This window comes from Panthera tigris, chromosome X, assembly GCF_018350195.1.
Source record: "Panthera tigris isolate Pti1 chromosome X, P.tigris_Pti1_mat1.1, whole genome shotgun sequence".
Classification (NCBI taxonomy): Eukaryota; Metazoa; Chordata; class Mammalia; order Carnivora; family Felidae; genus Panthera; species Panthera tigris.
Window position 1 is genome coordinate 10,242,130 of NC_056677.1, and position 25,833 is coordinate 10,267,962.

A 25,833-nucleotide genomic window follows, 5' to 3' on the forward strand; every position below is an offset into this window, starting at 1 on the left:
GACGCGGGGCTCGAACTCACGGACCGCGAGATCGTGACATGGCTGAAGTCGGACGCTTAACCGACTGCGCCACCCAGGCGCCCCTGAGGTCAGCTTTTAAATGTTTTTCATCAGTAAACAAGTTCATGGAACAAGAGAGAGAGAGACCACGTATCTAACTTGTGTCAGCTTGCCAACCACACACATCCAACAACAAAAATCCCCCAAACTTGCCCTTCAGGGAAAAATCTTTTGACCCACCCTACTGTTGCACTGTCAACCAGTTAGGTAAAGAAGTGAATGGTGGGAGAGACCAGAATATGAGTATTTTTTTTTTTAGTGTTTATTTTTTGAGAGAGAGAGAGCATGAGTGGGAGAGGGGCGGGGGGGGGGGGTGGGGGACAGAGCAGAGGATCTGAAGTGGGCTCTGTACAGCAGCAAGCCCGCTGTGGGGCTCCAACTCCTGAGATCAAGACCTGAGCCAAAGTTGGCCGCTCAACTGACTGAGCCACCCTGGTGCCCCAGAATGCATGAATATTCTTAAGTGTCAGTTGTCTAGTGTCTAAGTAATAGTTATTTCAGAAAAAGTAACTCATTCTTCAGGTGCTGAGTATAAGCTACACTCTGCCTTGCTTACATTTTGGAACAGCGTATGAATAACTTGTAGAACCTTCTTAGAACTTTTTTTTTTTTTTTGAAAACTCTTGGATTTCCCAAGGCTTACTTTATTTATTTTTTAAATGTTTACTGATTTTTTGAGAGAGAACAAGCTGGGGGGTGGGGGGGCAGAGAGAGAGGGAGACACAGAATCCAAAGTAGGTTCCAGGCTCCGAGCCATCAGCACAGAGCCCGACGCGGGGCTGGAGCTCACAGACTTTGAGATTCGTGACCTGAGCCAAAGTTGGACACATAACCGTGAGATCATGACCTGAGCCAAAGTCAGATGCTCAACCAACTGAACCACCCAGGTGCCCCTTTTTGTAGTTTTCATTATTTTGTGTTTAAAATAAGATAATGAATATCTCTTTCCCCTACCTACTTTCAACAGATTTGTATTTTATAAAACTTTGCTCATATTTCCTTGGGGAAAAATTCTGCATGGATAAAAAATAGATTTTTAAAAAATTTTTATTTGAGAGAGAGCACACTAGCAGGGGAGAAGGGCAGGGGAGAGAGAGAGAGAGAGAGAGAGAGAGAGAATCTTAAGTAGGCCCCATGCTCACCATGAAGCTCAAACCCATGACCCTCGTATCATGACCTGAGCTGAAATCAAGAGTTGGGACGCTCAACCAACTGAGCCACCCAGGCGCCCCAAATAGATTTTTTTAATAAAAGAAAAATTCATCTAAGCTCAATCTAGAACTCAATCTTTATTACATTTTCACAAGTATTCTAAAACTGTGTTTTATACTTGCAAGAAACTCTCCTAAATATACTTTTTCTACTGCTGAATGAAAAGACTACATTAGATCCTTTACCTGGAAGTGACTCCCTAAAAAGCCAGAGGTTATTTCATGATTGTGGGCCCAGCAAATCATAAAAGTGAGGCCCTTCTCTTGCGATATAAACAAACTAAATCCACCCCACGAAATATATTGAGAGGTCACTGAAAGGTCCCTCGGGTCTCCAGGGACATGTATCATAAGAGCGATGCACTCAACTCCATATATAAAGTGAGGAACTGAGAAGAAGCTTTTCCAATACAGCCTTTGCCCACTGCTGCTTTATATTTAGAGCTAACAGAGGCAGCATTTTAACAAGATTACGGAGAAGTTTTAAATTTAATTTTAACGATGCCTGTTAGGCCACAATATCACAGCTGTTTCCATTTTCCATCCAGCCGTTTGCACACTCGTTTTCTTATGGTAATCACAAAAGCCCGATTGTGCTGATGCGATCTGTTTATGCCCACGTTAGTAAACTTCTAAAGATAACTAGGATTCCGTGCCCTCTCTCGCTGGAACGCAGCCGAGCACACGAGGAGCGGCCGATCCCGGAGCGGGGGGCGGGGGAAACCACGGTTGAGCCAGGGGACAGGCGGTCTAGGAGCGAAGGTGAGGGCGGGGCGTACCGCGGCCTCGAGGCCCCGCCTCCCCGGGCCCCGCCCCGGCCCGCCGCCATGTTGTTCCCTTGGTGCTGGACGTGAGCCGCCGGAGTCGGACCCGGGCAGCGCCGCCGCCTCCTGCCCGCCCGTCCCCGACTTTCCCTCCTCGTTGCATCTGGACGGGCCGGCCGCGAGCTCCCGGGCGTCCTCTGCGTGGCCACGAGGTGAGCGGAGCGCGGACGCCCCTCGGGGCGGGGGCCGGGGGCCGGGGGCGCCCGCGTCAGGGTCCGGGGCGGGGGGGGCCCGTGCGCCCCGAGTGCGGCCTGGCCCTCGGGCAGCTGGGGCGCGCGCTGAGCGGAGCCGCGGGGCGGGCGTCGGTCCCGGGACGGGGACGGCTTTTTGCCTCCTGGCTCCTAGTGGACTGACGCAGGAGAAAAGACGAGTTCCCACACCCACACGACCCGGGGAGAGGGACACCCTAGCGCGCGGGGACCCACGGAGAGACGCGCAAACATCTGGAAGACGCACGGGGACACACGCACACACACCCGGGGCAAGAGCGATCCACAAACACCCGGGGCGCACACGGACCCAAACAGCCAGGGAGAGAGACACGTACACACGTACCCGGGGCCGGGGGAGTGGGGGGGGGGGGGGAGACGGGCGCACACACAACCCGTGGGGAGACGCGCGCGCGCGGAGAAATACGCCCAGTCCTCCGGGGACACACAACAGAACGCCAGCCTTTCCCCCGACCCTTCGGGGACACCCGTGCACACACCCCACGCCACGCAAGACCAAACCGTACCCCGAAGGATTAATGTAGACGAAGCAAAGGCGCTCGCGCGGTTTGATTTGGCGACCTCTGCCATGCTGCCTCGGTGAACATTTGCCCTGCTGTTAAGACCAGTCCGGTGAGGGCTTTGCAGTGTTTATAAAGCCACTTCTAGGGGCTGGAGGCAGTTTGGGGCGTTATCTGATGGCGACGCCAAACTAAGGTTTCAGAATCGTGTTCCTTTCTTCCAACCTTGTATGTCGAGAGGCGAGATGAGAATTTAAAGCGCCGGCCAAATCGTTGGGGAGGTATTAGTCGCCTTTTTGTTGTTGTTTTTCCTTTTAAGCGACGATACATCCCGTGACCACGGTTCCTTTGAGGAATGACTTTTCTGCTAGTTTCCAAAATGTCATGTGACCACGGGCTCTTTATATAATATTTCAGCCAGCCGAGAAAAATCAGTAGCATTTGATTGCTTTTTTTCAAATAAAAGAAACTGTTTTCACACGTTTGTCTGTCTCTGGCCCCGTCGTGATGGAAAATCCCTAACTTGTCTGTGATCTCAAAAACTGTTCCGTGGAGCCAAACTGTAGAGATGAAGGAAACGGAGAACTGTTCAATCGGGGGACTTTTAAGAAGGGTGTGAGTAGTTTCTCTTTCAGAAGCTTCTGTTGAAATTGATCATCGCGACTTGTCTGTAACTCTCCCTATGGTCTGTAGATTCCCAAAGCGAAGAACGCTGGGTGCTTTCAGTATTTCTGTGCAGACACCGAAGTAAATGCCTCTTGCTTTATACGAAACGCTTTCTGGCTTGGTGACTTATTTTGGAGAGTGTTCTGATTTGGGGATATTTGGGGTTTGTCGTTTGTGAGGTCAGAGAGAGTAGACCAGAGAAAAACTAAGAACGTCATTGGCCTCGACTCCCTTGGAAGTTGGGGAAATAGTTTAGTGCCCTTCCTCTTTTCCATCCTCGCTTGTCTCTTCCGTTTCTTCCTAACCCCGCCACTCCTCCCATGGGGGCTACAGTACTCTGGAGGCCTGAGGCCAAGTTCCTTTGGTTCTAGAAGCTGATTTTTAGCCTCCCCTCATTTCTTACACTGCTCGGGCAGTCACTCTGGCACTGAATGTTATATGCGTATAAATCGTGTTCGTACTTCATTTTATTTCATTCTCCCAACGTTTCTGTGGTGTCAGCTCCATTTTACTGATGAATTTGCTGGGAGGTGGAGGAGGGTTAGGTCTGTTTCCCCGGGTCACGCAGGCAGTGAGAGGGCAGGGCAAGATCCAAAGCCAGCCGTAGTGAGTTCTAACCCCAGGGGACATTTGACGGTGCCTGGAGGCATTTTTGGTTCTCCCCCGAGAGGGAGAGAGGCTGGCATCTAGTGGGTACAGGCCCGGGTGCTGCCCAGTGTCCTGCAGGGCGTAGCACAGCCCTCGGCGACACAGTGGTCTGGCCCCAAATGTCACTAGTGCTAGGGGTGAGAAACCCTGCTTTGCAGCAGTCTGTGTAACCCTGGGGCTCACGTTCCAGCGCTTCTGTAGTTCTTCCAATGCAGTGTCATTTTCCTGTTGAGGATACTTCCTCGTGACTTTAAGAAAGAGCAGTAGGGAAGGTTTGAGAACTTGGAGAGATTTCCCTTGACCAAGAGGCTTATTCATTCATTTGAAAGATTAAGGAGTGAGCAAATAATTTCTTTTTTAAAAGATTTTTTTAATGTTTACTTATTTATTTAGAGGCGGGGGAGAGAGCGCGCACCCACATGAGTGGGGGAGGGGCAGAGAGAGGGAGACACAGAATTGGAAGCTGGCAAAGCAGGCCTCGAACCTACGAACCGTGAGATCATGACCTGAGCTGAAATCGAACGGTTAACCGACTGAGCCACCCAGTGCCCCCCTCCCCCTTTTTTAAAATATTCTTTTTTTTTTTTTTTTTTTTAGTTTATTTTTGAGAGAGAGAGAGAGAGAGAGAGAGGGAGAGAGAGAGAATCCCAAGCAGGCTTCTCACTGTCATCATGGAGCCCAATGTGGGGCTCAAACTCACAAACCTGAGTGCGAAACCAAGAGTGAGACGCTTAACCCACTGAGCCACCCAAGTGCCCCAACCCCCACTCCCCCTTTTTTTTTTAAACGTTTATTTATTTATGTTGAAAGAGAGAGAGTGCGAATGCAAGCGGGGGAGGGACAGGAAGAGAGAGTCACAAGCAGGCTCCATGTTGTATCTTACACAGGGCTCTATCTCATAACCGTGAGATCACGACCTGAGCTGATAACAAGAGTCCGACGCTTAACTGATTGAGCTACCCAGGCGCCCTGTGAGCAAATAATTTCTGATAGCAGAATCTTTTCTTTTTAAGGCAGAAGTGTCAAAAAGGACTTGAGAACAATTCGGAGCTGTTGAAACAGACTGAGCGGTTTGGTTTCCGTATTACTGCAATTGTCAGTAGACAGTCTGTTTATGGGCAATCTGTCGGGCACTGATACGGAGGTGCTGGTGATATGAAGGGCAGTAGGCAGTGCCCAACTCAGCGAAGCTTACAGTCTAATCACAAGCGTAAGAGCAGGTTCTCACTTTGTCCTAGAACAAAATTTATTGCCTGGGCTCCTGAGGGTGGGGCTAGGTGTCAAAAAAAAAAAAAAAAAACAAACAAAATAGCTACACACCCACACACAGGTACCTGAAGGGCATTTATCGTGGGGTGGACCTACATGAAATGGGGAAGAGTTGATGCGTTTTTGATAGGTTTTTAGGTTGACCGCGTGTGAATATTTACAAGAATCCAATCGAGAAGCCATTCTTGTTGGGCATAAAATTCTGCCGTAGATTTAGCCTTAGTAGACAACAGTTATACGTGCGTTTTTATCGTTGAAATCCAGAAAGGAATGATGACATTTTTACACTTGATCTTAGCCAAAAGGCCGAGAATGGCTTTTGCATCGTTTTCTTTCTGGTGTCTTCCAGCCATTTTCACCGTACGTGTCTAAGACCGGGCCCTTCAGTACATACCTCTTCATTTTGGTGGTGGATGTAACTACTGGGTGAACTTTGGGGGTAAGTGATTGAGAGGAGGAGTCACACAGGCTGGGCTCTCCTTTTCGGAATCACTGTGAAAGTGTTATTCATGCAGTCAGCGTGTGTCTTTTGTGCGTAGCTTTGCTTTTGACTCCGTGCTGCTGGACAGTGTGTTCTTTGTTAGTATATTTCCCTGCCTCTTAACAGGAGTTGTCTCCAGTGGGGCAGAGGGGATGCTGAAGTGTTCAGCTCAAAGTGATTGCTATCACACGGGCTCTGACACCGGGATCCGCGTTCTTTCCTGAGCGCAGGGCTCTTATTCTGGGAAGGGTCAAGAGGAATCGGTGCAGGAAGAACATCCATTCGGCCTCCGACGAGTCTTGCTCCATCTGTAGTTGGCCCGCCGCTCTGCCCCAGCTAGGTCACCCCATTTCTTTCTTCGTGAAATGAGATGGTTGTGCTTTATAACCTCTGTGAGATTATAGGACACCCGAGCGGAGACACCAGATGATTGGCTTCCAAGTGGTTCTGCTTCAGGCAATTTGCTAGTTAAGCAGCGGGAGGAAATCAGGCAAATGGAAGTGTGCGTGCGTTTGGGAGACGCGTCTCACTTGAAAGCTAGCTAGGTAATAAATTGGTCAGTCAAAACCGAGGGCCGGAAAACAGGGCTTGTGACTAAGTAGGTCATCAAGAGAGAACATTTATTCGGGGATTTGGGGGGTGGGGTGTGAGGTCATAAAACGCCTCCGGGAGTTTGGAATGCTGTGATGCAGATGTAAGGTCAGGATGCCTGAGGGAGGGGGCCTGGGACTCCCGGCTGTGTAAGTAGGTGGGGGAGGCCTGGCTGCCTCCTGCTGGGAGAGGTGAGGCCTGCGGGGGGGGGGGGGGGGGGGGGGCCGAGAAATCTGGTTCCCAAAGTGAATCTTGATATGGTACGGTTGTGAAAGTTGAACTCTGGGTATGTCCACATTCTGTATTCTTCCGTTACTGTTTGTTAATTTGTGACCACGGCGGACTCAGGGTTTAGAATCCTGTTGCCTGTGGTGAACATAGAGAGGACAGCCAGAAGTAAATGGGCGTAAGTAAGGTGACCGCGTGAGACACGTGGCTTCGTATTTTGAAAGAAAGCTAGACATGAAACAGGCAGTCGAGGTTTCACATCCCGGCCTCACCGAAGCCAGCTCGTTTCAGGGTGGCGAGTCTGGACACAGACGCCACTTTCGTCTAAGGCCCGGTGCCTTACGAGTCCATGCTGTTGTTTGGCCGCGGCCGGAGAATCGGCGTGGAACAACTTGACGTCTTCATTCCATGGCCACATTCATTATCCAGGTGTGGGGGACGGCGGAGCGGTGTGAGCCAACAAACTGAACTGGCAGTTCAATGTAAACTAAACTGCCTTAATTCCAAGTTCTTGCGAATTGGACCCGGTTTTTGGGTACAGAGTCCAAGGTAGTTTTCAGAACGTAGTTTTCGGAAGAGTGGTTGCATCATCAGTGTTCGAGAAGCCTGGAAAAAGCCTTACAGATTTCTCTTTCCAGAACTCGCTGTGTAGAACACTTAGAGGAGTGTTGAAATGACGTAACAGGTTCAGGAAAGTCAGAACTCATTGGGCTGCCGTGTGCAGCTAGGCGGCTGCTGTGGTCTGTGCAGTTTCACACGTGTGTATTTCATCAGCGCTGTGATGGGATGGACATACTGGAAAATAGCTACTTGGTTTAGTCGGAAGTCAGAACAGAACAGTGGAAGAACTGCTTGAGGACCACACGTTGGTGAATGCAGAACATCTGGAATGAGTTCTAGTATTCTCATTTCAATTAAAAAAAATTTTTTTTAACGTTTTGTATTTATTTTTGAGACCGAGAGAGACAGAGTATGAACGGGGGAGGGTCAGAGAGAGAGGCAGACACAGAATCCGAAACAGGCTCCAGGCTCTGAGCTGTCAGCCCAGAGCCCGACGCGGGGCTCGAACTCACGGACCGCGAGATCGTGACCTGAGCCGAAGTCGGACGCTCAACCGACTGAGCCACCCAGGCGCCCCTCTCATTTCAATTTTTAAATGTTAATTTATTTTTGCGAGAGAGACAGACAGATAGCAAGTTGGGGAGGGGCAGAGAGAGAGGGAGAGACAGAATCTGAAGCAGCCTCCAGGCTCCGAGCCGTCAGCACAGAGCCCGACGCAGGGCTAAGGGCTCGAACTCACAAACTGCAAGATTATGACCTGAGCCGCCCAGGCGCCCCTGAGTACTAGTATTCTGAAGTGAGGTTTCCTAAGTTGTTGTTTTGGAGCAAACAGCTGCCACCCTCATATCCTGTTCCACATTAATATTTGAGCAGTACTTGATTTTTATCACACCAGCCCTGGAAAACCCAGCTTTGCAAAGCTAGCAGCGTCCTCGACCGGAATGTCCGATCTAACGTGGAAACCGTGAACCCCCTCGGGCGCCGGTTTGCGTGGTGCCTTGCAGACACTCAGCTCTTCGGTGGTTCCTGCAGAAATTGAGAAGAGCCTGCCCTGCCCCTGTTGCCATGCGGACTGTCCCTTGACCCTCCCTCCCCTGTCCCTATGCCTTTATCCCCATCTTCTGCTGCACATGCTTCTTTAGTGGAGAAGGGAACCGCCAGGTGTGGAGCGGGTGGCCGTGGGCTCTGCGGCCTTTCAGGACAAACCCTTGTGCTTCCAGCCCGGCCAGCCTGTCTCGGTAAGCGTCCACAAGTGCCAGCATGCTTCTCTCCGGCCTGTGCCTCTTGGAGTCTGCCCCAGGAATGGGCTTTCTCATTGCTAGATGCTTCTCCCACAGTTAGGGTTCCTTGCCTCTTCAGTTTGGCATTTACTGGAACATGTGCTTCCCACCCAATTTCATTGCTCTCGTCTACAGTTGTTCCCTCTTGTCTTTTTGGATTAGTATGTTTTTTAGATGTTTTCTGTCATTCGGTGGGAGTGAAGGGAACACGTGGTAGACCCGCCCCGTTCAAGTAGACTGGGGGAGGTTACTTAATCTTTGTGAACTTGTGTTTATCGAGACATAAAATATTGAGATAAAAAAATCAACTTGCAGGTGATTTGAAGGTGCCGTATGCCAGGTACCTGGTAGATACTCAGCAAATAGTGGTGGCGAATGATATTATGGTCGTAGCATTGGTTATTTGAGCAAACGACAATGGCGGTAGGTGGGGAGGAAGTAGACGCTTTCTTGTGTGGGTGAACGGAGAAGACAAAAGAAGAAAGATTTTTCGAAGTAGGGGAAATAACTCGCTTGGTTTTGTAGATGTTGAATTTGAACTGCCATCAGCGTACCAGGTGAACATACTGTAAAAGGGGTTGGAATTCTTGTCCTGAGGAGGGGGCTTCAGGAATCACTGGGTTTTATAACCGGGAAGAAGTGGTTTGGGAAGAGGTAAGGGCTTCCGCCTTGCCACAGACCTGCTTTGAGAGCTTGTTGGGAGAGGGAGCCATCTAAGTTGCAGAAAGCTAAGGGGCGTTTTATGGACCATTAAATAGCAAGTATTTTCAAGGTCGCTGCCAGGCTGTGTAGACCTTACAGAGGCAGTAATGGAGTCCTGGTTAACACTTGCGGGTCCCACCTATGCCTCCAGCTAGAGGTGTGATACTTCCTAAGACCCTTTCCCAGTTGGGCCTCCGGTCCCTTATTTGTTTAAAAACAAAGTCTTGAGTACCCTTTGAGATTTTATGTCCCGTACATCCAGACGAGTGGCTACATCTGAGAGAATTCACTGCTTACTAGGTGGGCTTCCCGTGGGAACACTGGTCAACTGTGAAGGTGTTTTCTGGAAGCGTGCATAGCCAAGTCCCAAGAGAAGCACTTTTCTCTTTGCTTTAGGGCTGCATGTACCTTAGGGCGTTTGGATGATGACTGAGGAGAAGCCCTTGGACTGGCATTTAGGAGGTCTCTGGTCGCTTCTGCTGCCACTCATGGGGATGGAGAAGTTGGCAGCCTGTGGGGGGGGGAGCGGCGTAGAGGGGCGGTCACGTGTAGAGGTGAAACAGATACTGATGGCGGAGTGAGTTTGGGCTCGGGAGCCTGTTCGTAAGCCAAGTCCGCTTCGGTACCTTGGTTGGGGCAAACGGACATGATTGATGGAGAAGTGGGATGAAGTGAACTTTCCCGAAAGCCGCCTGCAGTGCTCTTCCATTTCTTCTGCTTTTGACCTGGTGCCAACTACCCCGCAGAATGGGAGCGTCTAGTCTAGTTGAGTCCTACATGCTAGACATATAGCTGTCCTCTTGAAATACATCTTGGGAAATCCCCGTTCCTCTTACTCAATTTCTTAACAGCCAAGAAGTTTTACTTCGCTGTGGTTTCACGTCTTGTGGGCATTGTTTGTGTACTCACTCTTCCCTGGGCTTCTAGGCGAGTTCTCCAGCCCTTACCCTTTTCTGCTCCAAATTACAGACCCCTGGTTTCTTATCTGACTTGAGGAGGCAGTCAGTGTTCTCTTCAGTTACAGCAGATCATTGCAGATCACATTTAATTTGTGTTTTGCTGCTTTAATGCATTTTTCTAACATGCATATTTAAGTTCATTTCTTTCACAATGCAGTCTCCTTCCGGAAATACCTAGCCAGAATTTCCAGTATTTCTATCTTGTGACCTTTATCCGTTTCTTTGTCTTTGAATTCTGCCCCTCATAGTGCAACCTTCAACTATCCCTACTCTTTTCTTTATTATTAAGCACTTTAAGTGCCTTTCACAGGTCAGTGTCTTATTACAGGTTGATTTACGCGTGTTCCTTTTCAGGACCTCATTAAACAGAACAAAACAGAATCCTCACTTCCAGGATTAACAGTTTCCCGTGAGTAAATCTGTTCACTGAACTGTCACAGTTCATGGTCAAAGTGTAATATTAATAAAGTCTCGCAGGTGAGGGGGAGCGTGGGGAAATGGTGATGCCGAGTAAAGACGAAAGTCTGGAGGGTGTTAGGAGTTACACAAATGGATCACACATGATATACAGATGATGTGGGGGTGTCTGGCTGGCTCAGTCAGTAGAGCATGTGACTCTTGACCTCAGGGTTGTGAGTTTGAGCCCCACACTGAGGGTAGAGTTTACCTTAAAACAATATATCAATATATCTATAGATAGGTACGTATACATACAGAGAGATACATACATATGCATATATATGTATATATATAACGTAAAAGCGCACACAAATGATCTGGACATGTATTGATCGTTCCAGATCCCTTTAACAGTCAGATGAAACCCTTTGTACTCTTTCCGGAGAAAAGCTGAAGCACACGCTTGAGTCCACACACTCATCCTTATTTTCACGTGTCATTCTAGAAGGTGCGTTTTCCCCCTGCAGCTCCTTCATGGGCTCCCAAGTAAGCAGTCTGTACCCGCGCCGTCCAGTACTCCTGTAGCAATTTAAATTCAAACCAATTAAAATGAAATAAAATGGCAAGTTCAGTTCCTCAGACCAGTCCCATTTCAAGTGGTCAGTAGCCACGTGTGCTTGATGATCACCAGATTAGATGGTGCACTTCTAGAGTATTCCCACTGCAGAAAGTTACGTCCGACCGCGGTGCTCTGTGTTCTCAGGATGGTTTAAGAAGACTTGTTCCTTAACCTCTCTTTCCCCTCCACTCTCTCTCCACCACTGTTAATGATTAGTTTGTATAGCTAACTACAGGGGTGCCTTGTTGTAAACAAAATTGTGAGTATATGTTTCTTAGAAGTTTAATTAGAGGACTTATCTTCAAAAAAGAGTGCTTATTGAAACGAGTTCTTTGAACAGGGTGTGCTGCTCTGGCATCGTGATAGTGTAGTTTGGTTTACAGTTTTTTCCTTCTCACTTTCTCTGGGCTCAGTGGTCGGCTAGGTAATTTATTTCAGTTGGCAAGTTATGCCTCCAAGTTGGTCTCTTCCTATGGTATTTTGCTTAATTCTTCTGTGTGTGTGCGCGCGCGCGCGTGCGCGTGCTCGTGTCTCGATCTGTTGCTGTAGAGCTAGGCACCCAATAGACTTAGAGACTTCCTTGGCTTGCTTCTTGCTCATGCATTTCAGCAAGACAACCCAGGAAGACTGGGAACAGAGTGGAACTGATTAATTAGGCTGTTAAGTGAGACACACCGATATTAAACCACAAGGAAACGATCACAGCTCTAAGCGACAATAGACATCATTCAGGGATCATCCGTGCTTTTGTTTCCTGGGTTAGTTCCTTTCAGCCTCAGAGTAAGTGGTATGTGTCTAAGTAGGACATTCAGGGTAAATGCAAAAGGAATGTGTGAGTTTGAGAGGGAAAAAAATGTTCCTAAATTTAAACCAAGAGTGATAAATTCAATTTGAGTGTTTGGAAGTGAGAACTAGTCAAGGGGTTACAAAGTATGTGTTATGTGTCCCAAATCTGAAATTTTGAGAAGAGCAGTTCACAAACCCAGCCTACTCTCCTTTTGGCCGCTTATTAGAGGAACGTTGTTTTTTAATGTTCACCAGCTCCCTGTTGCAGTCAGAAGTACTTATTTTAAAGTGGCGTTTTTGTTAGACTTGCAAGTAAGAATCAGTTTTTTGGTCCCTTCCCACACAGTGTAACAGACTTCAAAAATAGAATGGGGGAAGAACTGATTGAATAGAGAAACAAAGAATTGTTAAGTGTGGAAAGTACGATTAGAAGAATAAGAATAGAATAACGAGAATAAAGGAGGAAGTAATTTACTCTTTGTTCTCGATTTTGCCTTTATTTGCTACCTCACCCCATGTAAAGTTTTGTACGAGATGTTGCAGAACCAAGAAAGGACAAATGAATGGATGGAATTAGGTGTTGTGTGTCCCTCCCCCGGAGTTGAGTTTGGAGTTAGGAAAGAGACAGATGCGCGACTGACAGTGGTTAGGGTGTGAGTGAAAGCTGTAATCCGGTGGGGATGGCGAAGAGAAGAGAACCATTAGGCTTTTGGGGCCACAGCGGGCTTTTTGGGTGAGGTGATCTGAACGAAGCCTTTGCGTGACTAGGATTTTCATAGCTCTGTAGGTGTAGGGAGGGAACTCCCAGGCAAGGTAAACTGCAAATGCCTCTGAAGGGTGTGGGGACAGTGACTTGTAGGCATATAACTGGGACATGCTTGTAAGTGAGGTTGGATGGCACTGTGGATGCCATGCTCAAAACCTTTAATAATAATAATGAGGAAATAAATGGAGTTAGTTATCTGTCTAGAATGGAGGCAGTTAGATCTACAAACAATAAAAAACATGTCTGCCTTTAATCCCTGCAGGTATTCCTAGTGGAGATTTAGATATTCTCCGGGCTTGGATCTAACCCCCCCCCCCCCCCCCCCCCCCCCCAGTTTATTGTAGTATACGGCTTCGGAAACCAGCAAGGGATTGGGACAGGCCAGTGAAAATGGTACTGCCGATAAACTGCCCTTAATAAACAACTGATAGTTAAGATAAGACAGTACACAGCAGAAAAATGGGAAAAATCGTGTTGTAAAAAGAAAAGGGTTGACATACAAAGCTCTCTTTTTACCTTTAGTTTTGAGGGCTCTTCCAAAAACATGGTTCATTTTCTTTCCTGCCATGACCTACTTCTCCATTTTCCCATTCAGAGTAATGTGTGCTGTATACAAGTGTGTTTGTGCCAGTACATGGTATTGTAGCCCTAAGGGACCTATTGTGTGCATGACTGGTTTCTTTAAAAGGACACTGCTGAAGGGACAAAGATCCTTTGTGGCTTTGCATAAATCTGATTTTAGGGTCTTATTGCTAATTCTTAGGCCATATGCATACTATAGTTTGTTTTTCTTCCAAATTCTTATTTAAATTCTAGTTAACTATTCTTTAGATATAACTCACATAGCATACAATTTACCCTTTTAATGTATACAATTCCTTGGCTTTTAGTATATTCACAAACTTGTGCAGCTCTCACCACTAATTCCAGGGTATCCACCCCCCCCCCCCAAAAAAAAAAGAATCCCCGTACCATTAGCAGTCACTCCCTATTTACCTCTCCACTCCCATTTCCTGGAACCACGAATCTGCTTTCTGTCCATGGATTTACCTGTTGTGAGCGTGACACATAAATGGAATCATGTAATACGAGGCCTTTTGTGTCTGGCTTCTTTCACTTATTATAATGTTTTTGAGGTTCATCCACATTGTTGTCTGTATCAGTACTTCATTTTTATGGCTGGTTAATCTTCCATTGTATGGATACACCACACTTTACTATCCATTCAGTTGAGGGCCATTTGAATGGTTTCCACTTTTTGGCTATTATGAATAATGTTGCTGTGAACCTTCATGTACAGGTCTTGGTGTGGACTATGTTTTCATTTCACGAGCAGGGGAGGGGCAGAGAGAGAGGGAGACACAGACCCTGAAGCAGGCTCCAGGCTCCGAGCTGTCCGCACAGAGCCGGAGGTGGGGCTCGAACTCTTGAACTACTAGATCGTGACCCGAACCGAAGTCAGATGCTCAACTGACTGAGCCACCCAGGTGCCCCACTTTATGTTTAACTTTTTGAGGAACTGCTGGTCTGTTTTCCATTATTGCACCATTTTACGTTCCACCAGCAGTGTATGAGGGTTCCAGTTTCTCCACATCCTCCTCCTCAACACTCGTTATTGTCTGTCTCTTTGATTGTGGCCATCCTGGTGGTATGAAGTGATGTCTCATTGTAGTTTTGATTGGCATTTCCCTACTGGCTAATGATGTTGACCGTTTTTTGCCCATTTAAAAAAAAATTTTTTTTTTTTTTTTTATTGATGAGTTGTAAGAGTTCTTTATATATTCTGGATACAAGTCTCTTATAAGGTACGTGGTTTGCAAATGTTTTCTCCCATTCTGTGGGTTGTCTTCACTTTCTGGATAGTGTCCTTTGAAGCACAAAAATGTTAAATTTTGAGGGGTGCCTGGGTGGCTCAGTCAGGTAAGCACCTGACTCATGACGTCAGTTCAGGTCTTGATCTCATGGTCATGAGGTCAAGCCCTGTTTTGGGCTCCACGCTGGCCATAAAGCCTGCTTTAAAAAAAAAATTAAAAAGTTTAATTTTGGTGAAGTTCAGTTTATCTTTTTTCCTTTTGTTTTTTGTGTCATCGAGTTATTTTTTAATATAACCTGAATTACAGAAAAATTTAGGAAGCCATTGTACTTGAGGTCTGGTGGATAGCAGTATTTGAAGAAAATTTAAAAGAAAATGATTTCCGTTTCATTTTAATCGCAGCATACCGTCAAGGTTAGGCTTTAAGGGAAAATGAAGCTTTAAAAAAATACTTTTGATAAACAAAAGTGACTTTGCAATCAAATCGAAACTTTGAAGCTTGAACTCAGTATTGATGGTCTGGGTTTTCTTGCAGACTTTCGTATAAACTGTAAGCTTCTATATGGTGTGATGGCGGTGCGCGTGCTATTTTCTCTCTCTCGGCAGTAGCCCGTTTCTAACCGTCCCGCGTCCCCGTGCTTCCTCGGGGCTGCAGGACACCCCCAGTTAGGCGTTTAGGGCATCGGCATTTGCCCTATCGTTCACATTTTTGCAAGTTTTTTTTTCTTTTTGAGATGATTTGAGAAGAGTATAGGGATATATTTTTTGCTATAGTTGAGAAAATTGATAACTCGGGGGAAAGTATGGGCATTTTTATGATGGTATAATGCGTTTCCACAAAACCGAACTGTTTTAGAGAGCGTGATTCCTTTTTATTAGGCATGTGGGCATGGCGATCTCAGCATCGTTACCTCTGCACTTGGAGGTTTGTGCAGGGTCTTAGGAATGTGGGGGAGGCGGCTTCGGTGGGGGATCAGCTGCGTCTACAGGGGTGAGCACGACTTAAGGAGCAAGAGGAAGAGTTCAGAGGGAGCGAGGTGAGGCGCAAAGCCTCGGTGTGAACGTTTTGCTACAGGATCCCCCGCAAGGCACGAAAGCCAGTTTGCAGTCCCAGAGCCGGCCGGTGCCATCGGTAGTCGAGGGATCTAAGGGCATCCACTGAAGCTCTACCCGAGGCCGTCCTCTTCCCCTCCCCTCAGCCACTTAACCTTTGTGGACTCCATGTCCCATCAGGTGGCCCGCTGCCGGAGCTGTCTCGGTGCTGTCGTCGCTGTGAGGGTGGCGGCAGAAAGCCTTCCCAGGCCCTGCCTGGAGCCACTGGGCCAGGCTGCCTCGGCCCCGCGGCCCCCTCCACCTTTCTGGAGTGTTCTCCTCCTGCTGCTGAGCTTAGCCTGTGATCAGACCCACTTACCCTGGATCAGATCCCCCTGCGGCAGAATCAGGGCGTGGTGAGGCTGCGCTCTGAGGACCAGCATGTGGCCAAAACGATCACTGAGACGTGGCTCGGGAAGAGCTCACCCTGGAAACTGGCGGGGAGGCTCTAACACACTTGAACACACCACTTTCCCTCTGGCCTTGAGCCTCTGAGCAGCGGGCGACGCAGCTGGCGGCATCACAGGATGGTGGTGTACGGAAATGAAGTCCCCCAGCGCCTGGGATCACGTGGGGCCCCCTGACATGTCACACGTGGGGCCTGGGCCTGAGGGAGCCACAGGTGTGCACACAGCGTGCCCCTCACCGAGGGGGACTCTGGGCAGAACGCCCCGCACTGTCTAAGCTGGGCTTCGGTTTTTGGTTGAGGAGGAACACTTGCACTGTCTGCCACGTACCTTTCATTTGTGGGTCTTGCCACGTTGTAACGCATACGGGTTTGCGTGCAGGCTGTCACTTCCCCCAACCCCGGTTGCACAAGGCAGCGACTAGGTGTGGCCCCATCCTCAGTGTCTGGCACGCGGGAGGCCCCACTAAGTGCTTGCTGAAAAACTGCTTTCCCGCTCGTTCCGTGGAACTTCTGGGCTTCTGGGGAGATGCTTCAGAGTTCTGCAGACATGTCGTTCAAAACATGATTAAACTACTGAAACTCTGTTAAAACTTAGCCACAGTTAGATGCGCTTTATTTATATCACATGCTAATGGATTGAATACTCCTAGTCTGTCAGGTTAACCTGTTTTGTTCTAAGGTTTATTTATTTTGAGAGTGTGCACGTGTGGGGGCGGGGGAGGGGCGGAGAGGGAGGGAGAGAATCCCAAGCGGGCTCCACGCCGTCAGCACGGAACCCGACACGGGGCTCGATCCCGTGAACCATGAGATCATGACCTGAGCCGAAATCAAGAGGGACGCTCAACCGACTGACACCCCCCCCCCCCCCGCGCCCAGGTTAAGTTGTTTTTGTGCAGCTGTTGAAATAAAGCAAACAGGTGAAAGACCCTTAGCTCTGCAGCTGCTTATTTTCATTCCACCTGCAGCTAACATTCCAACAGCTAACAGGAAACCCTCGCAAATAACTGCAAAGGCAGCTGTACCTAAGGGGTGAGTAAGTCAGCTGCCTTGAGATCTCCCTCCCCACCTTTTCCTACCTGTGTGACCTCAAGCAAGGTCGTAGACCTCTCTGAGTCGGTGTCCTAGTCTGTGATGTAGGCATAGGGAGACACTTGAGAATGGATGCAGTGAAGCGGAGTAAATGGCTTACGCGCTTCGTCCGTGGTAGCTGTTGTGCTTGTTGTTGCTGTCGTTAGTGTATCTTGAACCCCAGATGTCAGCATTTTGTAGAGTCTCATTTATTTGTTGATGGCATTTGTAAGTTACGAGCTGCTGTCTGTAAGTTCCACAAAGATGCCCTGTGCTTAAAAAAGATGTGTGTGGGGGGTGTAAAACTTTTGGTTTAGATCAAGAGAGGCTGGTGCGCTAGCCCAGCTTCGCATAGGCAGGCCGTCACTCCGAAACCTTCACATTGAATTTGGTCTCTAGGGCTTCCTCGTGTTTGCCTGCATAATCCTCTTTATTTGTTCCGCCCGGGGCTCTTAGTGCAATTTGATGTGAGAGATGGTCCTGAAAGAAACCAACCTTTCCTTAAAACCGCCTGTGAAGACTTCTTCTTGTGTTTGTTCCACAGAAACTTCCTGCGCTCCTATCATGAGCCTGGCACTTTGGTGAAACGCCTTTCCCTTGTCCATGTCCCAGTGACTCTTCCCAACGGTCCTAGGAGGTGGGTACTGTTGTGGCCATTGTCCCGTGAGCTTCAGGAGGGCACGTAGCTTGGCCCGGGGTGTGTACCCTTGGCCTCTGTGCCAGGAACTGTTCTCCGTTCTGACGGTGGGCTAGATTCTGTCGCGGGAAAGTTTTCCCCTCTGCCTTGGCTGTCCAGAAGCTTCTGGACAATGCGCTGCCTTAGCCTTAGCCCAGCATTGCCTGTGTCGCATTGGTGCGCCTCCCCCTCGAGACCCTTTTTTTCCCCTTGTTTGTGCTCAGTTTATTTAATTCTTTGAAATAGGGTTATATTCTAAGCCCCTCAAAATTTGGGCAAGTTTTGAAGAATCCTAATTTCATTTTCATCCTAATAAAATTTTATAGTTGTCTGAGTGTGAAACTTTGAAGAGAAGGGTGGGTAGGCAAAAAACTTCTTGAAAGAATGATGATTAAAGTGTAATATTGATTCTAGGATTTTTTTTTTTTTAGGCTGAGAAAGGTCATGGACAGCTTTCAGGTGTGGTTTTCCTTTTATTTTATTTTATATTTTATTTTATTTTATTTTAGTTAGATGTAGGCTCTTTAAAAAATTCTTTTTATGTTTATTTATTTTGGAGAGAGAGAGACAGTGCGAGCCGGGAGGGGTAGAGAGAGAGGGAGAGACACAGAATCTGAAGCAGGCTCCAGGCTCTGAGCTGTCAGCACAGAGCCTGACGCGGGGCTCGAACTCACAAGCCGTGAGATCATGACCTGAGCCGAAGTCAGACGCCTAATCGACTGAGCCACCCAGGCACCCCACTGCTGGTCTTCCTTTTAAATGAAGAATCTAGCTGCTAATACAGCCAGATATTTATTTACATTTTAGTTTTTGTTTTTACTCTTAAAACTATGAAAGCAAATTGAAAGTGCATTGCTAAGGTGAGCTTCCTAATTTTTTCTTTGCAGATAATGATGCTGCTTGAACTGAACAATTAAGGTAACATTTATGACCTATGTAATATGCTTTCTTATTCAGGTTTCTTTATCGAATTTAGCTGAATTGTTAAAGTCATGTTTTAACCTTGGTGAGGATTATTATTATTGCCCTGGGGCAGTCATTCCAAACTGGGACGTATAAAAGACTTCACATTACGTTTTCAGGTGAGTTCTGAAAATAACATAACAGTATACCTTTATTCATTCAGCTTATACTGAAGTTTCAAAGCATTTTACTATTTTTGGAAAAGAAAAGGGACATTTTTAGGGTCTGTAAGCCAATTATGGTTATGTTCTTGTGTAGCTTATCTGAAGCTAGCTTTTGTTCGATTCAGTGGGAAAGAAGATAGTTTTTATAATTATCTGTATCACGTGTATGCCTGTAGACAACTGTACAGTGAGAATCAGAAATGGTTGTATATAGCTTAGTTGTTTTAGCGAATGCCAGCATACTTGCAAATAGGATGTCCGGGAGGCCCCAAATCATACATGGGAAATGTACAGAATCGTACCCTCCTTCCTGGTGCGTGGGTCCAGCATCCCCCAAATTTGTTTAATCAGAGTAATGGCACAAACTAGGAGATCCTACATTATTACGAAAAAAGAAAAGAACTGTGTCAGAGTATGCTGATAAAATGATAAATGGCAAATCGCAAGGAATTTCTAAGGCTTAATTTGGTAGATACGTGCAACCGGTCACCGGGGTGGAGGTTCTTAGATTGCACCGTCTGGTTTATAATTCGATGTGGAGATCCTAACAATTCAGTGAATGCCGTGCGGTAAAACTTTGTGTCTGGTAAGATAATTGGAGACTTACTCGAATACTGGGATGAATGGTCTTTGGGAATCACGCACATCTCTTACGTCCCCATACCACAGCATGGGACTTTTGTGTTCACGTATCTTGAAAATCTTGTGAAAGGAACAACCTCGGTCGGGATGGGGGCCTCCGGGGAAGGTTCTCAGTGTAGGTGGTGGCGGTGCCGCGTGGTTCCGAGGTGGTTGGGGTGAAGTGGGGCAGGGTCACCAGCAGAGGAAGCAGCGTGAGCCGGGGCGAGAGGCAAGGGAGAGCCTGGGAGCCGAGCGAGTGGAATGGAATTTCAGTTCCACCCGACCGTGCGTTTCCAGATGACTGAAGCCAAAGATGGGGAGCCAGGCTAGGTGTCTTGTCTTAGAAGTTGGACTCCGATCCGAATGTCTGGAGAACCACCGAGGAATGTTAAGGATGGGGCATTAGCCCAACGCTTTCCCCATGTCAGAATAGCTGGTGTGCATTTTTGGTTTTGTTAGTCTTTTTTCTGTAAATCGAAACTGTTCAGGCAGGATTGCAAAGAATTAAGCCAAGGGACCGATTCATACATGTGTCGGGGGTGGGGGGGTGGGCGGCGGGCCTTGAGACTGTCTCAGTTTCCCCTCTAACACCAACCTAGTTTGCGCTTTGAGCAGAGTGATCCATTGAAGTCAAAAACGTCTCCAAGAGGTATGTGCTTCGATTGCCTCACAGTTTTGTTGGCCGGTTTAAATTGTATCAGTTATAGTGGTAATTAGTAGAAATGTAAAAGAACCAGTAAGAGGGACAGGTTGCTACAGGTTTTACCAGAATCGTGTAACATGTAGTTGGGAGCGCAGAATTCTTACACATTACAGGAAGCGTTTAATTTCATAATACCGGCTCACGTTTGCACATAACCAGGAGATAGCCAGATAATGTTTACTGCACTGATTTTGCAGATTCATCCTAGTCAGTTTAACCATTATTGTTCATGTCTTCATTGCCTTCCCGTTGAGGGATTCCCAGTATCCACTTTCATGTTAGTGAGCATTTTTGCTCCAGAACTGTACTGGCCACTACAGTCATTGTGTCTTTAAATGTGGCTATTTAAATCAGTTACAATTTTAAAAAAAATTAAAATTCGGGGCACCTCGGTGGCTCAGTCGGTTGGGCGTGTGACTTCGGTTCAGTTCGTGATCTCACGGTTCGTGAGTTTGAGCCCCACGTTGGGCTCTGTGCTGACGGCTCAGAGCCTGGAGCCTGCTTTAGATTTGGTCTCCCTCTCTCCCCCTCTCCCCCTCCCCCCTCTCCCCTCCCCCTCTCCCCTTACCCCCCTCCCTCTCCCCCCCTCCCCCTGTCCCTCTCCCCTTCTCCCCCCTCCCCTTCCCCCATCCCTCTCCTCCTCTCCCCCTTTCCCCCTCTCCCCTCCCCTCTCCCTCCCCCTCTCCCCTCCCCCCTCTCCCTCCCCCCTCCCTCTCCCCCCTCCAAAAATAAACAATTTAAAAATTTTTTTTAATAAAAAAATTTAAAAAAATTAAAATTCAGTTCCTCATTCCCTTCAGCCACACGGCAAGTGCTCAGTGGCCACATGTGGCTAGTGGCTGCCGTACTGGATGGTGCAGATGGAAGAAGATTTGTTAGTGCTGCTTCATAGGTGGTCTTCTTTTACGAATTTTAATATACTTAAAAGCCACGGGGCGCCTGGGTGGCTCGGTTGGTTGAGCATCAGACTCCGGCTCGGGTCATGATCTCGCGGTTCGTGAGTTCGAGCCCTGCGTCTGGCTTGTTGCTGTCAGCACAGAGCCTGCTTCCGATCCTCTGTCCCCCTCTCTCTACCCCTCCCCTGCTTGTTCTCTCTCTCTCTCTCTCAAAAAGAAATAAACATTAAAAAAAAAAAAAAAAAAAAAATATATATATATATATATATATATATACTTAAAATCTATGTAATAGTAAAATATTTACAGATTAAATGATATTGGGGAGTTTTGGAAGAAACAGTATTTGCCATAAGTTGATAATTGGTGAAGCTAGGTTTAGGATCCACAGAGTTTCATTTATATTCTCATTATTCAGAAATTTTGTGTATGTTTGAAATTTTCCATAATAAAGAATGAAAACAGCCCTTAATAGGAACAGTGCTTCTGGCAGCACTTAAAAGTAGCCATCTGTAGGGGCGCCTGGGTGGTTCGGTCAGTTGAGCGTCCGACTTCGGCTCAGGTCATGATCTCACGGTTCTGGAGTTCGGGCCCCGCGTCGGGCTCTGCCGACAGCTCAGAGCCTGAAGCCTGCTTTGGATTCTGCGTCTCCTTCTCTTTCTTCCCGTCTCCCGCTCATACTGTGTGTCTCACTCTGTCTCTCAAAAAATGAATAAATGTTAAAAAAAATTTTTTTTAAAGTAGCCATCTGTAAATGGGCATCTGAAATCCCACCCCACACAGGCTGCTGGGAGAGCTTTAGTCCTGAACCTGGGCTTCCCCAGAAGGGTGTGCAGAGCACCACATTTTTGTTTAAGGTTTATTTCATTCCCTCTCAGAACACACGAGTGGCAGCCCAGGTTCACATTTATTAGGAGTTAGAACTGCCCAAATGAGTCTTGTGGGCAGAATGTGCTAGATGACGATATGCTATTAAAAATTCTATTGCTGCGGGCGCCTGGGTGCCTCAGTCGGTTAAGTGTCTCTTTTTTTATGTATTAATTTTATTTTTTTAATGTATATCCAAATTAGTTAGCATATAAGCGTCTGACTCTTGATTTCAACTCAGGTCATGAACTCATGGTTCATGGGATGGAGCCCTGTGTCACTCACTCTCCGTGTTGACAGCGTGGAGCCTGCATTGGATTCTCCCTCTCCCTCTCCCTAGCTCGTTCTTTCTCTCCCTCTCTCTCAAAACAAATAAATAAAAAAAGTGAAAAAATTCCAGGGCGCCTGGGTGGCTCACTCATTGAACATCTGACTTTGGCTCAGGTCATGATCTCACGGTTCATGCGTTCGAGTCCCACATTGGGTGAGCTCGAGCCCCGCTGTCTCTCTCTCGCCCTCTGTCTCTCTCTCCCTCCCTTCCCCTCTGTCTCTCTTCCTCTCTCTGCCCTTCGTGGGATTCTCTCTTTCTCCCTCTCCCTCTTTCTCTGCCTCTTGCCCACTTACGCCTTCTTTCTCTCTCTCTCTCCAAAAAAAATTCCATTGCTGCTGGGGTGCCTGAGTGGCTCAGTCAGTTAAGCGTCCAACTCTTGGTTTTGGGTCAGGTCATGATCTTAGACTCACAGTTTCGTGAGTTTGAGCCCTGCGTCAGGCTCTTGGCTGGCAACAAGGAGCCTGCTTGGGATTCTCTCTTTCTCCCTCTCTCTCTGCCCTTCCCCCCCCCTCTCTGCCCTTCCCCCACTTGCACTGTCTCTGTCTCTCTCAAAATAAAAAACTTAAAAAAAAAAAAACATTCCTGCTGACATTAATGTTAGCAAACTCCAAATAGCGTTCCTAACGAAGAGAATGGAGTCCATTTACTCGGTCGATGGCTTATTTTTGTTCACAGCCAGATCAGTCCGCTTCTGTCTCTGGTTTCCTGGTTACCGGCTTCTATGGTGATAGCATTGGAAGAGAGAAAGGGGAGGTCATTGAGGAAACCCCTGGCACAAGACGAAAGCCATCGGCGAAACCGTCACTGTGCCAGCAGAGGGCCCTTTGAAGTTGTCACGGACACCTGCCTGCTTCGGTCTCCTCCTGCATCTAACACGCGGTGGCAGGGCTTAAAGTGAGGAGAGGGGAATGGTTGAGAGCAAGGTCTTCGGGGTGGCCGTTGGCTTCGAGTGCCCACCTCGGTCAGCTGCGACCTGAGGGGGCGGGGAAGAACGAGTCCTCACCGCCGTAGGGAGCGGCAGTAGGGCTGTGCCCGCTACGCGCTTGAGCGCTCAGTACGTGACCGCTCTTGCTACCCGATGACTTTCTGTGCAGAAAGGAGTGGGGACTCTGCGTTCTGTTTCCCTCGCGCGGGCATCTGTCCGCTCGTGCGTGGCAACGTGCGGGTCGGAAGGAATGTAATGGTGCCTTTTTATTTTACAGGGTTCTAAAGTCAAAGATCTTGAGAGTCATAATGGCAGGAAAATCGTCGCTTTTTAAAGTGATTCTCCTTGGAGATGGTGGAGTTGGGAAGAGCTCTCTGATGAACAGATACGTGACCAATAAATTTGATACCCAGCTCTTCCATACAATAGGCGTGGAATTTTTAAATAAAGATTTGGAGGTGGATGGACATTTTGTTACCATGCAGATTTGGGACACGGCCGGTCAAGAGCGATTCAGAAGCCTGAGGACGCCGTTTTACCGAGGTTCTGACTGTTGCCTGCTCACTTTTAGTGTCGATGATTCTCAAAGCTTCCAGAACTTGAGTAACTGGAAGAAAGAATTCATCTACTACGCAGACGTGAAAGAGCCCGAAAGCTTTCCTTTTGTGATTTTGGGCAACAAGATTGACATAAGCGAACGGCAGGTGTCCACCGAGGAAGCCCAAGCCTGGTGCAAGGACAACGGCGACTATCCTTACTTTGAAACAAGTGCAAAAGATGCCACGAATGTCGCGGCAGCCTTTGAGGAAGCAGTTCGAAGAGTGCTTGCGACCGAGGATAGGTCAGACCACCTGATCCAGACCGACACCGTCAGTCTGCACCGCAAGCCCAAGCCTAGCTCGTCCTGCTGTTGATCGTTCGGGAGGTCGCCCGTGCGGTGTAACCAACTCCCGCACGTACACGAAAACACGGGCTGGGGACGAGAATTAGCGTTTGCAGCAACGGACCATCCACTTACAAAATTAAACTAACCATGTTGCTGCCTCGTTAGTGGGTGGGAGGAGGGATCGATCCATCCACTCCTGGAAGAATCAATTTACTCAGTAGTGGCACCTTACACTTGTAATTGGTAATGGTTGTCTAATAACGTTTAATTTAAATACGTAAGTTACAGAGCTAATAAATGAGATGATCGAGACTTTAATTATGATTAAAACAAAACACTTGAATATTCTAGAAGTTACTGGTGTTTTTTTTTTCCCCCCTGGGAAAATGGAGAACTACTTTTTTATGTATATTTTATGTAATTAGCAGTCAATTCCTGGTTGAGGGAGAAATATTCCCTAAAGCAATAATGTTCAGTATTAAAGATGAAAATCAAATGCATTTGCGTTGCAGTTATTTCATGACTTCTTCATTCTCTTTAAAATCACTGAGGTGTTCATATTTTTATTATTTTTTAAATTTTATTTAAATCCAAGTCAGTGAACATCTAGCGCAGTAATGGTTAAGTGTTTCACATGTTCCCTCTCCACATCACAGTCGGGCTCGCTGGTAACCAACCACTCGTCATTTGCGTGCCACATGTGTGCCCCCGACCCCACCCCAACACAGAAGCGCACTTTGTCACTCTTGGAGGAAATCCTAAGGCTTGTTTGTCCTTTGTGTGAGGGTAAATGAAGACATCTTTTGTTCGGTCGCGTATTTAGTGCCTTCTCCACCATTGAACGTTGTGTAGGGATTTGCTCTCAAGGAGATTTTTTCATCCTCAGACTTACTGATCGAGCGGCTCGCAGTCTTCCGTGGATAAAGTTCATATGCTGTGCCGTTTGTGCCTCTGCCGTCCTCCGGAGGCCAGCTCACCCGCTGGGGGTCATCAGGGGACCTGCCCGGGCGTGGCTGTCGTGCGCTACTCATTTTGGGAGCCACCGAAAAAGCGTTACCGTCATCATTCAGTAAGCTAAGCTTTTGAAAGTCTAATTTCCTAACAAATTGGCTCTAAGCAAAACATTTTAACACGTTGAGTTTGGGGGGATAATGTTCTCAGGTCAGACAGAGTTGTAGTTTTTTTTTTATCTACAAAAAATGCATTCCCTCCCCCCGCCGCCCCGGGTGCCTGGGTGGCCTAGTCGGGTGGCCTAGTCGGTTAAGCGCCCTGATTTGGGCTCAGGTCACGGACTCCTGGTTCATGAGTTTGAACCCCACGTTGGGCTCTGTGCTGACAGCTCACAGCCTGAAGCCTGCTTCGGATTCTGTGTCTCCCTCTCTGTCCCTCCCTCGCTCCCACTCTGTCTCAAAAATAAACATTAAAAAAAAAAAAAAAAAAAGGTGCTCTTGAAAAACATCCTCCCCTCCCCAAACTAACCCTCCATTAAAAAACTAAGGAATCCACCATTAATAAATTAGTGCCTATGATACTTTCTTCCTTTTGTTTTTTCTCTGGGGGATTTTTTTTTTTTTTTTTCAGTTAAAAGTGTACCCGTTGTCTTGTGATTTGCTGTTTTCTCTCAGTATATGTGGATATA

The 25,833-nt window shown here is 47.5% G+C and overlaps 1 protein-coding gene across 10 annotated transcripts; it reads left to right on the forward strand.

Annotated features, from left to right (window-relative positions):
* Nucleotides 1–2,097: 2,097 nt before the first annotated feature.
* Nucleotides 2,098–25,363, forward strand: RAB9A (RAB9A, member RAS oncogene family). Of its 10 annotated transcripts, none has more exons than XM_042974535.1 (6): nt 2,098–2,247; nt 17,707–17,799; nt 18,270–18,297; nt 18,726–18,756; nt 23,059–23,277; nt 23,586–25,363. In XM_042974535.1, the coding sequence occupies exons 5-6, from the start codon at nt 23,105–23,107 to the stop codon at nt 24,220–24,222; spliced, it is 810 nt and encodes a 269-aa protein (XP_042830469.1). In that variant the 5' UTR covers nt 2,098–2,247; nt 17,707–17,799; nt 18,270–18,297; nt 18,726–18,756; nt 23,059–23,104; the 3' UTR covers nt 24,223–25,363. The 10 variants fall into 10 exon arrangements, with proteins under 10 accessions (XP_042830469.1, XP_042830467.1, XP_042830473.1 ...); XM_042974533.1 differs by lacking the exon at nt 18,726–18,756 and adding an exon at nt 18,796–18,920; XM_042974539.1 differs by lacking the exon at nt 23,059–23,277.
* Nucleotides 25,364–25,833: the final 470 nt, after the last annotated feature.